Below are 16940 nucleotides of genomic sequence, written 5' to 3'. Positions count from 1 at the left end.
ATAGGAGAATAAAAATAAAGGTGTAATAAGAATTCAAATAACTAAAATGCAATTAAACAGAATTGGATTGATAATAAAGGGGTAAGTGACAAAACATATTGAGATCAGGAATGTGTCAGAAGAACAAAGTTCCAGATGCCATTTTTGGACCTTTTTTCAACTCAGTAGAAGATTATTTGCATATTGTAAATAGGAGGTTGGAGTAGATCAGATATTCCACCTGTGGACTACATAAAGTTTGACAGCAGGAAAATGTTAAATATATGAAAAAGATAAAGATTGTGAAAAAAGTTCGAAAAGCCTAACTTATGAATACCCATGTATAACAATGGTTAAAATAACTGTCCCTTTCCTAATATACATAGACAGTACAGGAAAACCTATAGATTTTGAAAAACAGAATTCAGACAGTTGTACAACTTACCTATAGGTATTTGTGTACATGTTAACAATTAGCTTGTTTCTTCAACATGAAAGAGAACTGTATATTTGTTTGATCAGATATATAGTGTAGACAATTTTAGGTATATTGTATGAACCTGTATTTTAAAAATTATCTTTAAAAGAGGATGAAAATATCTCAGACTTTATGAATATTGTCTTTAGATCTTACTTTAGGAAACATTTACTTAGGAAACAGGACTCATTCCCTTACAATTTCTTTCATTTACCAAATGAAAAAGGTAAGTTTTATTCTGTAAAAGACAAGTTTTATTTTGCATAATAAAATGTTTCAGTTTTGTAAGTATGCTTTTTAACAATTAGCTGTGAATACGAGACTTTAAGATATTTATGGTGGCTATAAGCACTTTTCAAGGTGGGCTTTCAGTATATCTAAATTTATCACCTACTCAGAGGCTAAATAAATACACAATGCTTTGTCTAATGTTTAGCATAACCATGTCTGTGCCATTGCATTACTTATTTAATCTCACCCCTCTACTGTTTTCATTATATATACTAAATATTTTACAACTGGGAATGAAAAATTAGTCTCTAAGAGTTGAGCCCAAAAGAAAACTCAAGTGTTAATGGTATTGTAGATGGTCATTTCTCCTCCTTAAATGGTGTATGTATTTCAGGTGTATTGTTTATATAGTTGAAGACATTTCTCACCATGTCTGTGTAACTTAAATATTTATAATAAATTTTTTTAAATACCAGAAGAAGCACCAAAGATTAGTATGTTACGAAGGAGTTGAGTCATCATTTGTATCTATCAAAGTAATTCTTCGCTCAGCTGTTCTCAGTTTGTCATGGTAATTCTCTTTGCTGCAATTAGGTTAGATTTTCATGACGGTCTGAGAATTTATTTGAAGACAACTCTAAAATTATTTTTCTTGGAAAAGTTATTTTTGAAATCGTTTGACTCTTCAGATAAAATTGTGCCCAAGTTTACATAAATCAGTTCTATTTTTGGTAAATTCATACTTTTAAAACAAGAAGGTCTTTTTATGTGCTTCCCTGGTGTCCTGACATTATTTTATAAATTGAGGAGAGGACAACTTTGGGTTTATCTCCGTAACTTTTTCGTATGACAATCTTTATTGTTAACAGAAACTTTGGGTTCTTTTTATTTCCAGATCGTTGAATCAGTTCAATAAATATTATCTTGCTTTGTTACTTTAGGCCTCATAAATACAAAAACTGTGGACAGAAGGCAGGTATTTTCAATCACCAAAAAAAAACTAGCAATTATAAACATTTGCAGTAATTTATAATGAAAATGTGGTTTGTAGGAAAAAAATAAAATTTTGCGTACATAGTTCTCAAGCAAATAATATTTCAAGCTTCAAGACTTGACTCAGTCATATAATACAAAGTTTTAACTTGTTTGGAATAATTTAATGCAGACTAACAGGGTATGACTATGAAAGAGAAATGTATATACATATATTCTGGTGTACTTCAAAATGATACTATGCCTTAAAAAATCAGTTTCTACTCTTACATTGATTGTTTAATTTTTACGTCTATGCTATGTGAATTCTGTAATTCCAATCATATCTAGGCTTACATGATGCATGTGGTCTGTTTTAGTTATTTTAACAGTTAAGCTAGTTTTGATAGGTGTTTATGCTACAATAGAATCAAATTTTCACTTTTTAACCAGGCTTAATCCTTAGAAAATTGGGGCCCTGGTTTAAAAATGATGCTTTATAACTATGATGGTATGGTGGTAAATAAAAACATTTAGAGACCAAATTTGATATTAAAATTATCTTAATTGAGATGACACATATTAATTGAAGTTTAAAGATTTTTCTTTGGTTATCTGTAGATTATGAAATGCAGACAGTTCTTTATAGTAGCATTTCCCAAAGATAGTTCAATGACATTCTCAATGAAATCATTATAGAAAGCCTTCAAGTCACTTTAGCTGGTATTTCAATCAATTCTATTTGTGGCACAGATATTGTAACTACATATAAGAATTTGCATATCTAAAAATTATTTGGTCCTAGTTGATAGATGCAGATGAGCAAAATATGTCACTGTTTTGAAGAGAGAGATTTCTTGATTATAAAAGTAATATATCTTTGTAATAAAACTAGAAAATACAAATAGAGCAAAAAAATTACTACAACATTACCAACAAAAGAAAAACATATCAATGTTTTGGAATATTTTTAAAGGCCTCTTTCCTTAAATTCATTTACATATAATTTTTTTCATAAATGCATATATGTAGAAAATACATTCTTTACGAAAACTGAATCAGAAAAAGCATACTATTTTACAACCTAATTTTTTCCTTCATTTAGCATAAAGAACTTCGTTCCATGCCAATAAAGCTAATATGCATTATTATTCCCGATGGCTGAGTGGTGTGAATGTAAGAATAATTTATTTAACCAACTTGTATTTGGAAATCTAGACTTTTGAAATTTGTTTCACTCTCTTTACATGTCTTTCCATTCACTTAAGACTATTTCTGTAGCTCCAGAAATCTTTAATCAGTTTTTACCCAGACCAGCAGTGTGTGAAAATCCGTTTCCTCACACCTTGCTAATAACAAATTTTTTAAAAAGTAATTCCCTGATGATTTTGTAATTCCAACATTTTTCTTTTATTTACACATAAATACACAGTTGTATATTCACTATATAGTCACCTACATTGGCAAGATTATTGAACCACCTTAGCTTTAGTTTAAGGTAAATCACCCCCAGGAAGTTCTGTTTTCATAGGTCAGAACTTCCAGTCAGCATTTTCTTTATTAGGCAGTTTTGAGATCTATTGTCTATACTGATGTTATTCCATGTGAATCTTTCTGGATGTATCTGGTAGCAGGAAATAGCCTTTAAGTTGAGATATCCTAGAATGAACTTGGAGAGAGAAGGTATGTGTGTTTCTTCCCTCTTCCCTTTTCTCCCTCTTTTCCATTCTACCCCCACTTTTCTGCCTTCTTCCTTTCTCCTCTTCTATGCTTTGAACTATAATTTTCATTGCAATTACTCTTAAAATTACCATGTTTTCTGGACACTTCACATTGTGCTAATTCCTTACAAATCCAATTAACCCATAATGATTATGTCATTAAATTTGATAATTTCATGGAATCTTTGCTCACTACCAGTTAAAACTTTAAAAATATTGGCCAAAGGCTTTTGAAGAACATGTTATTCTTTTAAATCTTTGACATTTGGAAAGACAGAAATCTCAAGGTTTAATTTTTTTCATATATTTATTACATATTGTGCTTTAGTGTTTGTGGCCTTAATCCACCTTTCTTTTAGGGTTGTTTTTACATTTAAAACCTCTGATTTAGTGAATACTAGTCATAAAAATTACATTCACCCATTCATTCTCCTCCTTCAGAAATTACTGGCTTTTGTTCAGTTCCACCACAAAATCCTTCCAATTATACTTAATAGTTTGAAAATCATGCATTTGCAGTTGCAAAAAATGCAAACTTGGAGTTATCCAACGTTCAAAAAAGGCTTGATAAAATATTTGTCTCTCACCAGACTAATTTAGGAGTGTATTTTTTTAGAGTACTTTGTCATTATATCCTTTTTCTAATGTCAAGTATTTTTTGCTCAGGAATATGGTATAACTAAAGCTGAAAAACTGGAGATTGCCAAAGGCTACTGTACTCCTCTGGTTAGAAAAATTCGCTCAGACCTTCAGAGGACACAAGATGATGACACTGTAAATAAACTTCATCCTGTGTAAGAAACTGTACTGGTTATTTAAATCTCTAGGCATCTGTTTTTGCATACTTCAAATTTAAATTACACTTTGATGATCCTATGAAGTCAGAAGTGTGTCATTGGCATACTGTGAAAATACTGTTACCTAGATAATTTCTGTTAACTTCCAACCAAAGTTATTTTTGGCTCCAATTTAGAGAAAACTAAGGTGAGTGGGGAAAAGGGAATATAGGTCATCATTCACATGGGATCATCAATGTATACCCCATTTAGCAGCATTTATGTCTGTGGTCATCTTTAGGTCTATAACCTCTGTCATTGCTACTAAAAGAGATAAAATAACCTATTTACAGTGTACTTGACTAATATTAAGTCTATTCTTTGACTACTCTCAGAGATCCTAGTTAGTTATAGTTTGTGTCATGTTAGAAGAATATATACTAACATAAATCCTCTATTGTGGTTGGAAGAATAATCGATTTTTATGGTCTTTTACTTCTAGTGAAATTAAATTTAATTTTGGAAAATAATTTCAATATTTAGCGAGTTTTTGATTATATGGTTATGTTTGAACCCTGTCTGCTTTTAATTTTAGGTATTCTAGAGGTGTTCTTTCTCCTGAACGTCATGTTCGTACTAGATTATATTTTACTAGTGAAAGTCATGTACATTCTTTGCTGTCTATTCTTCGCTATGGTGCCTTATGCAATGTAAGTAGAATAAGTTACATCAGTCTAACAAATATATTTAATTTTTTAATTAAATCACTAACTGCTATTTTTACTGTGAAATTTTAGTAATTCATCCTTAAGTGTTACTACTTAATGTCGTCTTTCAGGGGACTACTATATACCAAGCATTTTGCTAGATTTTAGGGATAAAGATGTTCTCTTCAGGGAAGATACAGTCAAGCAAACAATAATATAAAGTATTTTAGGTGATTTTATAGACTGATGGCAGTAAAGAGAAGCCTGATGAATTTGAGTCATTTAGGGGTCAGAATTGATAGGACTTGGTGTTTGGTTAGACGTTGTGCCACTTACCTACTATTACGTACTATCTACTATTATCTACTATTATGTAATGACATACCAAGACTTAGTGGCTTAAAACAACTGCAATCATTTCATTTTTATCTCATACAGTTTAGAGTGTTGACTAGGATCAGTTATGAAGTTTCACTTAGAGTCTCATGAGGTTGTGGTCAGACAGTGGCTGGGTCTCAATCTCAAGGGTTTTCTCTCATGTTTGGTGCTTCATGTTGGCTGTCTGCTGGGACCTCAGCTGCAGTTATCAACCAGAACACCTACATCTGGCCTCGTCATGTGGCCTGCTTCCTCAAAATATTGCACCTGAGTTCCAGGAGTGAGCTTCCTATCAGAGCAAGGTGCAAGTGCATGGCATTTTTATGACCTAACTTCTAAAACCATATAGCATCACTTCTGCTGAGCTCTCTTGGTTGAGGCCAACACAGAGGTTCATCCAGGTTCAGAAGGAGAGGAAACAACCCACAGCATAGATGGGCTGAGTGTCCCTGTCATGTTGTAAGAAGAGTATGTAGAATTGAATGTGTATGTCAGCCATCTTTGGAAAACACAAAATCTGCTACGGTGATACCCATTTGCCACAGTAATTCATATTCTTCCTGCGTACAAAACTCACTTAACTTCTCTCTCAGTGCCACCCACTCCACTCAGTGCCATGCTGCAATAGGGTAATACTACTTGAAGTCCAGAATCTCATCTAAATCAGTCATCTCTAAACTAGCCAAAAGATAAGAATATTTCTTTATCTTTCTGTGCGTATGAATATATGCACATCTGTATAGAAAGTGATCTATAAAAGAAAATTCAATTTTGTTTTCTTATGTACTTTTAAAAGGAGGGCAGTGAAATATGTAGTGATAATTAGGTATATATCTGTTTCCTAATCAATCTTATTACTGGTCCTTGAGAGTAATTATTATTATCATAGTTATCCTAAGGCTGTTTCAAAGTTCTATTCCAATTAAAATTCCAAACCCATACGTTATTTCTTCTGATTTTTTGTTTCTTCTTTGTCCCACTAAAGAATAGCAAAGTGACATCCTTGCATAAGTATGTGGATTAGTGGGGAAAAAAATGACCCTTAATTAGCAAGGCAAAAGCTTGTATAAACAGTAGTGTTGATGGAATTGTTTGTGAGGAGGAGAGATACATCTCTTACATGGTCCTTTTTGACATATGTAGAGGGTATAAAGAACATGAATAATATAGGAACTGATAGAAAGCCTGTGGTTGGAGAACAGTAGTAAGTATTGGATAAAATGACAGCAGATGTGGTTGAAGAGCCAGTGCCTTGTATTCTAAGTGGATTGGGAAGCCATTGAAAGGTTTTAAGCAGGGAAGTGGGTGACTTTGGTTGTTGTGTGGACAGTAGATAGGTGAAAGTGGGTATGAGGAAACCAGTTAGGAAATTAGTACAGTGATCCAGAAAGATGTTATTTAGACTAGGTTGGTGGCTGTGGATCTAGAGTTTGTTGGGCATATATTGAATTCAGGTTACATTTCTAAAACAAAAACTGAACAACTTCATTATTTTAAAAATCAGTGCTTCCAGGGGGAAAAATAATTACATGTATTTACTAAGGTGAAAATTGAAGTCTATACCAAAATGTTTTGTTTTCATTATCCTAACTCTTATTATCCTTATAAGAATCTGTAAGTAATATAATTAAAATCTTAGTGTATTACCAGTTGTAATTTTTAATTATTCAGAATGGACTGGGTAAAATCTTTCTGTAGAATTATTTGTAAGGTTTGTTAAGGAACTAAGATTATAAACAAGATTTCAGGAATATGTGTAATAGGGCCTTAATTTAAAAAAAAATTTTGTGTCTTCTTACATATTAATTATGTTCTGGAAGTTACTACTAAATATTACTTAATTTTATCTATTAGAGAAGACCTAGCAAAGTCTATAACTGCAACACTGAGTTGGACATTAGATGGTGTTCTTAATACTGGAGTATCACAAAATCACAAGATCAATTAGCTCTTCACCTAATGAAAATTTTCAGTATTTAAACTCATCATTTGTGCTAACTTTACATTTAGTGAAGCTCAGTAATGCTAATTTATGTTTTCCCTTATCAATTTTGAAAAAAAATACATCTTTTCACATATTACCTCCTAAACTTGCACACATGCATGTGCGTGTAATGTCTAAAATAGAAATAAAATACATACTGAATTTTAAAAAACATACAGTCAATGTGTGGTCTTATAATTTGCTTTTAAAACAAGATGCATTCTGTACTAAAGTTCATAATATTGTATACTCTTAGTGTATACAAAAAGGAAATGTGCTTTTATATATTTGTAACGTAATTACATAGTATACAGCAAAGGAAATTTATCTGTGACCTACATATAATTTAAGTAGATCCTGTTAACTGTTGACTATAGACTTTACTTTGAGTAGTTTTGCCTTTTCAGATATAATTTTCTACTTTGAATGCTTGTAGTACATGTTCTCTAAGATCCTTTTCAGTTCTGATGCTCTATGATTACATATTTAAAGACCAATGATTCTCAGAATGAAGATGGAGGAATGGTGAAGGAGATGGTAAGATCAATAGAATTTGCATATGCCTCCTTCTGCTGATTTTTGAATATCACTTCAGTGTAATAGGGATATTTATTGATAGGCCTATATCGCATATATGAACTATATATGATGGTGGGAAAAAATAGCATTCCTGTTATAGGATAGTATTCTGTGGTTATGAAACATGACACTATACTAGGTACTTTGGAACTGAACAAAGTTAAAAACTGTCTCTTACCCTCAGAATTCAGTAGTGTTTGTCATATTTCAAGAAATTCTTTATTTTTCATTTTGTATAAACGGTTAAAAAAAGATTACTACTACAACTTCTAATATAGGTTGAATATCTCTTATCTGAAATGCTTGAGACCAGAAGTTTTTTGGAATTTGGAATTGTTTTTGGATTTTGGAATATTTGCACTGGTTTAGCATGCCTAATCTGAAAACCCAAAATTCTCCAATGAGTATTTCCTTCAAGTGTCATGTTAGTGCTCAAAAAGTTTTGAATTTTGGAGCGTTTTGGATTTTGAATTTTCAGGTTAGGGATACTCAAACTTGTAGAGAGTTTAAAAATATTTTACCAAAACAAGCTTAAATAACTTAGTAAGACTTTTAAATGTAGTGGAATTATTTTTTTAAATTGTGCACATAGTAAGTATTCACTTTATGTGGTATCACTAGGATTAAACAAGCTACCATAGTGACAATAAAGTGACTTTCAAGTAACAGTTTGAGAAAATGCTTACCACATATATCTTTTGTTCAGGAATCAAAGGATGAACAGTGGAAAAGAGCTATGGATTATTTAAATGTTGTCAATGAGCTCAACTACATGACTCAGATTGTTATCATGCTTTATGAGGATCCTAATAAGGTAAACAGAGCTCTTGATTTGTGTTTTACCAGACATAAATAAAGAGCTTCAAGTTTCTCATTTTGAAAATGTTCTGTCATATTTCTTAGGATCTTTCCTCAGAGGAACGCTTCCATGTTGAATTACACTTTAGTCCAGGAGCCAAAGGTTGTGAAGAAGACAAAAATTTACCTTCTGGCTACGGATATAGACCAGCTTCCAGAGAGGTAATGAAGGTGGAACTCTCAGTGCTTAGTTACTGTGGTTCTAGATTTTCATGAGGTTTCTATAAGAGATTTTTATAATGTACTATAAATAATTCTTATTTCGACTACTAAGTAGGAAAATGGCTTAAATTTTTTAAAGTGTGATTTGTATAGACAACACTTTTATGCATATTGGAATACTTAGGAATTTTATCTTTTGTTTAGATTGTTTGAATTTTAAGGCCATGTTTAGAATGGATAACCTTAAACCTTTAATTCACTGAAATTGACTTTTTTGGATATGGTACATGTGATGTGCAGTCCAGTTTTGTTGTCTTTGCTGTATGAATAACTAAGCCCCAGTATCATAGATTCAAGAGCTCATCCTTTTTCTGCTGCCTATAGTACTACATCTGATACTGCAGACATGTATTGTATGTGTATTTTGGTTGGTTGGTTTCTGAACTTTTAGTCTTACTTGATTGCTCTGTTTGTTTCTCTCTCTACCAGTACCACAGTCTTAATTATTATAGCTTTATAGTAAATATTGATATTGAGTACAGAATTCCTCCAGCTTTGTTGTTCTTAAAGATTATATTGAATATTTCATGTTTCATGCATTTTCATATAAATTTTATAATCATTTTATAATATTCTGAAAAGACTCTTTGAGATTTTGGTTGAGATTACCATTACTCTGCAGCTCAATTTGGAAAAAAAATGATACTCTTTCAATATTGGGTCTTCTAGTCTAAGGACTTGGTATATTTCTGAATTTATTTAACTATATATTTTTTGATAAAATCATGATTTTTTTCATTGAAAATAATAGCAAAAACCACAATTACTTTTGCACCAAATAATTGTCTTATACCATCTTTGTCAGATTAATTCCTAGTTCCTTTATAGTTTTTTATGCTATCATAAATTTATTTATGATAAATTTAAATTTATTTTATGATTTATTTAAATTTCATTTTTTGTTTATTGTCATATTAAATTTTAACTCAGTTTTGTATAAAAATTTTATAAGTATGAAATGTATAACTTAATATATACTGTTATTCATTCTAATAATTTACCCTTAGAGTCATTTGGATTTTTTATGTATATGATCATAACATCATCTATGAATGATGAATAGATTTAGTGATAGTGGACATTCTTTTCTTTCAGTGTTTTATTATTAACTGTGGTGATCCCTTCAAGTTTTAGATATCCCTTATTTGATTAAAAAAGTACCTTTTTATTCTCTGTAACCCTTAATTTGATGAGGGTTTTTATGTACTCAGCTTATTTTCTTTTGGCCAATATTATGTTTAGGAGATTCATCAATGTAGTTGCATTTAGTTTTAGTTTGTCCATTCTTACTGCTTTGAAATATGTGTTTTACTGTATTACTGTGGCCCAATGTATGCATTGTCTTTTTTTTTTTTTTTTTTCTGAGACAGAGTCTGGCTGTCTCCCAGGCTGGAGTGCAGTGGCGTGATCTCCGGTCACTGCAAGCTCCGCCTCCTGGGTTCACGCCATTCTCCTGCCTCAGCCTCCCGAGTTGCTGGGACTACAGGCGCCCGTCAGCATGCCCGGCTAATTTTTTGTATTTTTAGTGGAGATGGGGTTTCACTGTGTTAGCCAGGATGGTCTCGATTTCCTGACCTCGTGATCCGCCCACCTCAGCCTCCCAAAGTGCTGGGATTACAGGCGTGAGTCACCGCTCCCGGCCTGCATTGTCTTATAGTTGGATATTTTAGTACAATTCATGGCACACGGTATACACTTAGTAAATGCTTAATGAGTCATTGAATGATAGTTACTTTTAATGCAGTTATCACATTTATTAGAAATATTTGGAATAGATTTAAATAGTCTAAAATTTATAAATACAAATGCTGTTTAGTTCGTGCTTAGGTTGATGAGACTCCTATATGACAAAGCTCATCTCTATCATTTCTTTCTGTCATTTATTATTATTATTTGTTTATTCTTGCACTTGATGAAATGTAATTAAACACTTTGTCTTATGTGGGTTTTTTAATTGCCATTTTACTGTTTAATTTCTCCATAGAGTGTATGTATTTTTGAACTCAGAGACTCTGCCTTTTCCCTCATAGTACACAGCATAATACTCAGCTGTTAGAAGAGTTCAGTTAATGTTCATACATCTGAGTAAACAAACTTGTATATGTATTTCAAGTACCTCTACCAGTGGTGGTTGAATCTGTTCATCAGAAGATATTTCTTAAATCTGAATAGTAGAAGTGTTTTATATTCTTTGCTCACAGAATGAAGGCAGGAGACCTTTTAAAACTGATAATGATGATGAACCACATACTTCTAAAAGAGATGAGGTTGATCGAGCGGTGATATTGTTTAAACCAATGGTATCAGAGCCAATTCATATACACAGGAAGTCTCCACTTCCAAGATCTAGGAAGATGGCTACAAATGATGTAAGTATATGTATCAGAACACATTTTTCATAAAATAAACTAACTATATTTTAATAAAACAGAAAAGAAAATACAGCTTTAATTGTGGAGCTTGGGAAACCAGCAAATTTTTAAATGGTATTTAATCTATTTTTAAAATAAATTACAAAAAATATAGAGGCAGTTCAACAATAGATTAATTTTAGAATGTTGAGCTTTACATAGTTTTCATAAAAAAGAATGCAAATATAAAATAAGCTGTTTCTAGGAACTTGAAAAATGAATGTTTTTTTTGTCTTGTTATATTAGAAATATTTACATTAGGTTAATCTTCAATAAAGAATTTTTTTTAAAAGCCTGATTTAATGGATCAAGAATAATTTTAGTTAAAAGTAGAGAGCAGGCCGGGCGCAGTGGCTCACGCCCGTAATCCCAGCACTTTGTGAGGCCGAGGCAGGTGGATCACGAGGTCAGGAGATTGAGACCATCCTGGCTAACATGGTGAAACGCCGTCTCCACTAAATATACAAAAACTTAGCCTGATGTGGTGGCGGCACCTGTAGTACCAGCTACTCCGGAGGCTGAGGCAGGAGAATGATGTGCACCCAGGAGGCGGAGCTTGCAGTGAGCCGAGATCACACCACTGCACTCCAGCCTGAGCAACAGAGCAAGACTCCAAGACTCCGTCTCAAAAAAAAAAAAAAAAAAAAGTAGACAGCATTTGCTGGAGATGCTTTAGCAATAACTGATTCAAGTGATACTATAGGTAAAGAAATGAAATTCCAAATTGTTTGCCTAATTGCAAAGTCTATGTAGGAATTTGAATATTTCATAATATAATTGAAAATTTTACCTTTATATTAAGATCTATAAATAGGCTAAAATAATTCTTATGTTCTCTAATAGGAAAACATTTAAATAATTAATGAAGTAACATTTAAGAGGAAAGATGAACAGTTAGAATGAAGCTTGTTAAATAAAGCTTTAGCACTTGTATACATTTTTAATACTTTAAATAAGTTTTATTTGAGGTTATCTATATTTTCTGTAGGATGATTCTCTCAACACTGATTGAAGTCAGTGCTTATAACTGTTTTCTAAATGCTCTAGTAAAAGTGTAAAGGAAGAGGGGCCTGGCATAGTGGCTCGTGCCTGTAAACCCAGCACTTCGGGAGGCCGAGGTCGGTGGATTACCTGAGGTCAGGAGTTCGAGAGCAGCCTGAACAACATGGTGAAACCCTGTCTCTACTAAAAATATAAAAATTAGCTGGGCGTGGTGGTGTGGGCCTGTAATCCCAGCTACTCAGGAGGCTGAGACAGAAGAACCACTTGAACCTGTGAGGTGGAGGTTGCAGTGAGCCGAGATCACCCCTGACTGCACTGCAGCCAGAGCAAGATTCTGTCTCAAAAAATAAATAAACAAACAAACATACATATATACACACATATATACATACATATATATATGTGTGTGCGTAAAGGAAGAAATTAAGATATAACCATCAACTTTTAGAAAAAAAATTATTTAAATATGCCAAGTCTGAAGAATTAGGTATAACATTTTTTAGCATTTGATAGGTGAGAATAAAAACAACAAAAAGAATTGTGCTCATTTCTAGAGCCCCAAATTATGCAAATATATGTGTTTTATGATTCTCAAAGTTCAAATGTATATGTGCTTCAGTTTGACAATTTTGTATAGGCAAAAATCTGTCCATAAAGTAGATCCTTACAACTTTATAATGGAAATTATATAGTCATTAAGGTTCCCTTGAATGTGATATTTTAATTACAAAAGAAGACGGTTATAAAAGAGGGTGTTTAACAATTATAGAACTTGGAATTATTTGTTCTATTATAACTTAATGGAAAAAATGAAAAATCTGGGATTATGTTCAGGTATCCTTAGTTTCAGAAAATTTGGGACATAAGCTATGTTAATTAATATAACCTACACTAGTATTTGTGTGAGTGCAGTGATTTTGATGTGTTATTGAATAAGCAATCTATAGTTAATCAAATTATTCAGAATTTGACCATTAAAGCCTCTCTTCTGCCCTCCAAAAAGCCTATATAATACTGAATACAGCAAAATGTATTGTAAATCTTCATTTTGCAACTTATCTATATTTATAAAACCTCTAACAAAAGCACTGTCCTCGTTAATCTTTAAAACGCAAAACACATTTATAAACCTTTTTCTCATAAATACTTAGTTGATTTCAAGAGATTATTTCTATGCCATGCTAAACTTTTACTTCCATAAGGTAAATTACTCAAGTAAAATCTTGAAGACTTTTTCCAGCGTCCATCATCTCCATGGATATCAGAAGTTTGTACTTCCAAAAGACACACAGAGAAAAAGACTGTTCTCTTCATTTTGTGCAAGTAGATTTTACTCTCTCCTTGCTCTCTGAAACCTGAACATGCAAACATGTATAATGAGAATGTTTGCTGCATGTTTTCCCTACTAAATCTGTAAATAATCTCTGGAGGGGGCAAATAGATAGCTTGAAAGTATAAACAGGTGCAATTTGAGTCCATCTTATGATCTCTGAACTTTTTAAATATGTCAGGCAGACAGATTTAGTTTTCCAAGTTATGTATCTTGAAATCCCTTTGACCCTTTGCACAATTCTTTAGTGCCTTGGGTTGAAAAATTCACCCAAAATAAGACAAAATCTTTGAATATCTAAAATTAAGCAGAAAACCTTTATATTTTAAAAGTTGCTAAAAAAGAAACTTACTAAAATATTTCCAGTTTTAACAGGGAAGGGACAATTATGAAGCAGTATAAGTATTTTATGTCTTTTAACATAATAAAATATTTCCATAATTGTTATCACATGCAATTAGATTTATTAGTTATTCCTATCAAATTCTCAGATAGTGAAATATTTGGCTCCCAAATTGCTGTTTAATAGTTTTTTAAAAAAATTAATAAGCAAATACAAACTGTATTTTTTTTTCTTTCTGATCATTTGGCTCTGTTGTATCTAACTTTGCATGCTCTGCTTTTTTTTTTTTTTTTTTTTTTGCCCCCTTTCTCACTTCCAGGAAGAGAGCCCCCTGAGTGTGTCTAGCCCAGAGGGTACTGGTACCTGGCTGCATTATACCAGTGGTGTGGGTACTGGGCGTCGAAGACGCAGATCAGGGGAACAAATCACTTCTTCCCCTGTCTCCCCCAAATCATTGGCTTTCACATCCAGTATTTTTGGCTCATGGCAACAGGTTTTTAAACTTTACTTCATTAAACATTTTTCCTCCCTGCATTCAGAGCAACAAACAGCTATCTTTGAGGACATCTAATCCCTTGTATTTCACATCAGAGTAAATCCTTTGTTTTTTTAATTTTGAGTTCATTTAAAAATACTTATGATATCTGCCAATATTTGAGGGAAAGAAATCACTTCCATGGCATGTGTTTAGTATTTTTACTGAGAAGGTTCCACATATCCAGGATTTTAAAAACAATCAATAAATGTTATTCTCCTGGAATTTTACCTTGTTAACAAAATTATTTAAAAATGAAAGAAATCTTTCTTTTTGACTTGTCTTTTAAAACTTTCAGAAACAAATTATGTAATTTGATTGTAAGAAAATGTATTAAGATTTTCTTCCATATTTGAAAAAATTAGATTCAATTTGGAATTTGCTGAGAATGTAAACATTTTTGAAAATACCAGAATTTATGTGGCCCAGTTTTAATTAGCAGAATATATCAAATATTGACAATTTTCTGCCTCATTATTCCATTATTTGGAAGTATCTAATTTAAGGAATACATACAGTCTGTTTTTCTTTGGACTGTGTAATATTTTAATGTTCTCTTTAAGAGGGAACAAGTGCATATGTGCCCATCAACAATATGGGTCAAAATAAAATGACTTCAGAAGGACTTTCTGTGATGACATTTGGAAACTTAAAATATACATGATTTCTATTATATTGGAAGGTCTACTGTCACATATGACGTTTCTGATAATTTCAGCAATTTCCTTTTGGAAATATAATGCATTTGATTATAGGAAAAGGGATTATGGTATCCATTAAGGCTGTGAATATTTAAAGGTTACTCTGATAAAGCCCATGCATGGATCAATAATTGTATGGTGATCTCAAGAGTCTCTGTCTGCCCTTTCTTTTGTTTGTAGTTGTTTTTTCCCCCTTCAAATACAGGAGCTGTTTAAGAGTGGGCATTTGGCTTCTTTTAACAGTGAAATTATATCAATCTCTTAATTGCTTCTTTTCATCTGTCTTGTTTCATACATGATGTTTCATTCTGAATGCCTGCTTCGCACCACTTCATTGCAAGGACCTCATGAAATGGACTCCCTTCAAAAGGGGATCTTGCATGATCTTTCATGTTTTATGTATTTCTACTAATATTTATCATACAGCTTATTAACCTTTGTCTGTCTGGAACAGGCTGCATATGAAGTATGGACTTCTTAATTTATTTTACTGTTTTACTTCATTTACTTTGGATTCCTTATGCAGGTTGTATCTGAAAATGCTAATTACCTGCGAACACCGAGAACTCTTGTGGAACAGAAGCAGAATCCTACTGTAGGTATGTGGTGTAAAGGAAATTGTGTTCCATACCCTTCTTAAACTCACTATTGTGCACACATGTAAAACTCTTTGGTGAAAGCATGACCAAATGCTATGCTGTAGTTTTTATTTAATGTGTACTAATTCAGAAATGTTGAGTTGTATAACTCAAAATATAGTTTTGATAAAATGAAGAAGAGATAGCATTCAGTTTTGTTGCATAACCCTTTTGAATGCCTGCAATGATAACCACTTAGTTAACTTGCCAATGCTAGTTTTTTATCTTGTACTCTGTAAGTTAATTTATGAAGGAAACGTCATTTTCCCAGTTGATAAAGATGAAAAGATGCTATTGCATGTAGAAAGGAACTTTCCATTTTTCTGACTAAAAGTATTTTTAAAGTATGGAATACTTCAAACCGTATATGAATATATTAATTTTCCTTTGAGCAGCTCATAAGGAAAACCAAGCAAAAGTAATGCACAGTGGCACTCTCAGTCTTTATTAACTTATAGAACATAATTGGTTCTTTGCTAACACTCAAAGCAACATTGGAAAAGACCTTTCTAAACTCATTTGGTTTAAAGCTCATGGTTGATAAACTATGAGATAGTGGCATATTATTTTCTGTAAATAGTTATCCTGATAGGCTTAATAAAGGCATAAACAGATCTCATTGTAAGTTTATGTATGTACTGTGATCTCTGTACTAAGTATATGAACTGTGTTGATGCCTACATACCTGAGGATCTCTCTTTAGTTAATTTCATATAGCTTGTAATGATAGTTTTTAATATTCCCACAGTATATTTATAGAAATGTATATATTACTCCTTCTTATTGATGTATCATAGTATATTTGATAGAAATTTATTTAATCCTTCCCCAGTGATAAAAGTGTTATTTGGATGTAAAACCTTTTGCTACAAATTGAGCATCAGTTTATACTGACTGTTTTATTTGCTAATAATGTTTTTCTTTGGGGGTCTTATAAATTAAGACATTAAGTCATTTGTTAAGTATTTAAAGTGATTTAGGCCTTGAATGATTGAAAAGAACCTGGTCTTCTCACAGATAAATAAATTTTGATATACTTTATTTCATAAGAAAGAGTAGTAATTCTTAATTCAGGGGCATCAGGAAAGATTTGTC

The 16940-nt window shown here is 32.1% G+C and overlaps 1 protein-coding gene across 18 annotated transcripts in view; it reads left to right on the top strand.

The window, feature by feature from the left end:
* The window catches only part of PPIP5K2 (diphosphoinositol pentakisphosphate kinase 2), a 77127-nt gene that overhangs the window by 42188 nt on the left and 17999 nt on the right, over positions 1-16940 (top strand). For 6 of the 18 annotated variants that reach the window (XM_033178998.1, XM_033178986.1, XM_033178994.1 and 3 more), the window contains 8 exons: positions 4048-4175; positions 4753-4867; positions 7719-7763; positions 8512-8619; positions 8709-8825; positions 11087-11254; positions 14291-14464; positions 15734-15806. In XM_033178998.1, coding sequence (XP_033034889.1) covers positions 4048-4175; positions 4753-4867; positions 7719-7763; positions 8512-8619; positions 8709-8825; positions 11087-11254; positions 14291-14464; positions 15734-15806 — 928 coding nt within the window. The remainder of the gene's footprint in view (positions 1-4047; positions 4176-4752; positions 4868-7718; positions 7764-8511; positions 8620-8708; positions 8826-11086; positions 11255-14290; positions 14465-15733; positions 15807-16940) is intronic. The other 12 variants (XM_033178997.1, XM_033178988.1, XM_033178996.1 and 9 more) reach the window with 3 other exon arrangements.

The sequence above is a fragment of the Trachypithecus francoisi genome, unplaced genomic scaffold (genome assembly GCF_009764315.1).
Source record: "Trachypithecus francoisi isolate TF-2019V2 unplaced genomic scaffold, Tfra_2.0 Lachesis_group2, whole genome shotgun sequence".
NCBI lineage: Eukaryota > Metazoa > Chordata > Mammalia > Primates > Cercopithecidae > Trachypithecus > Trachypithecus francoisi.
This window is presented reverse-complemented; position numbering and strand designations above follow the sequence as displayed.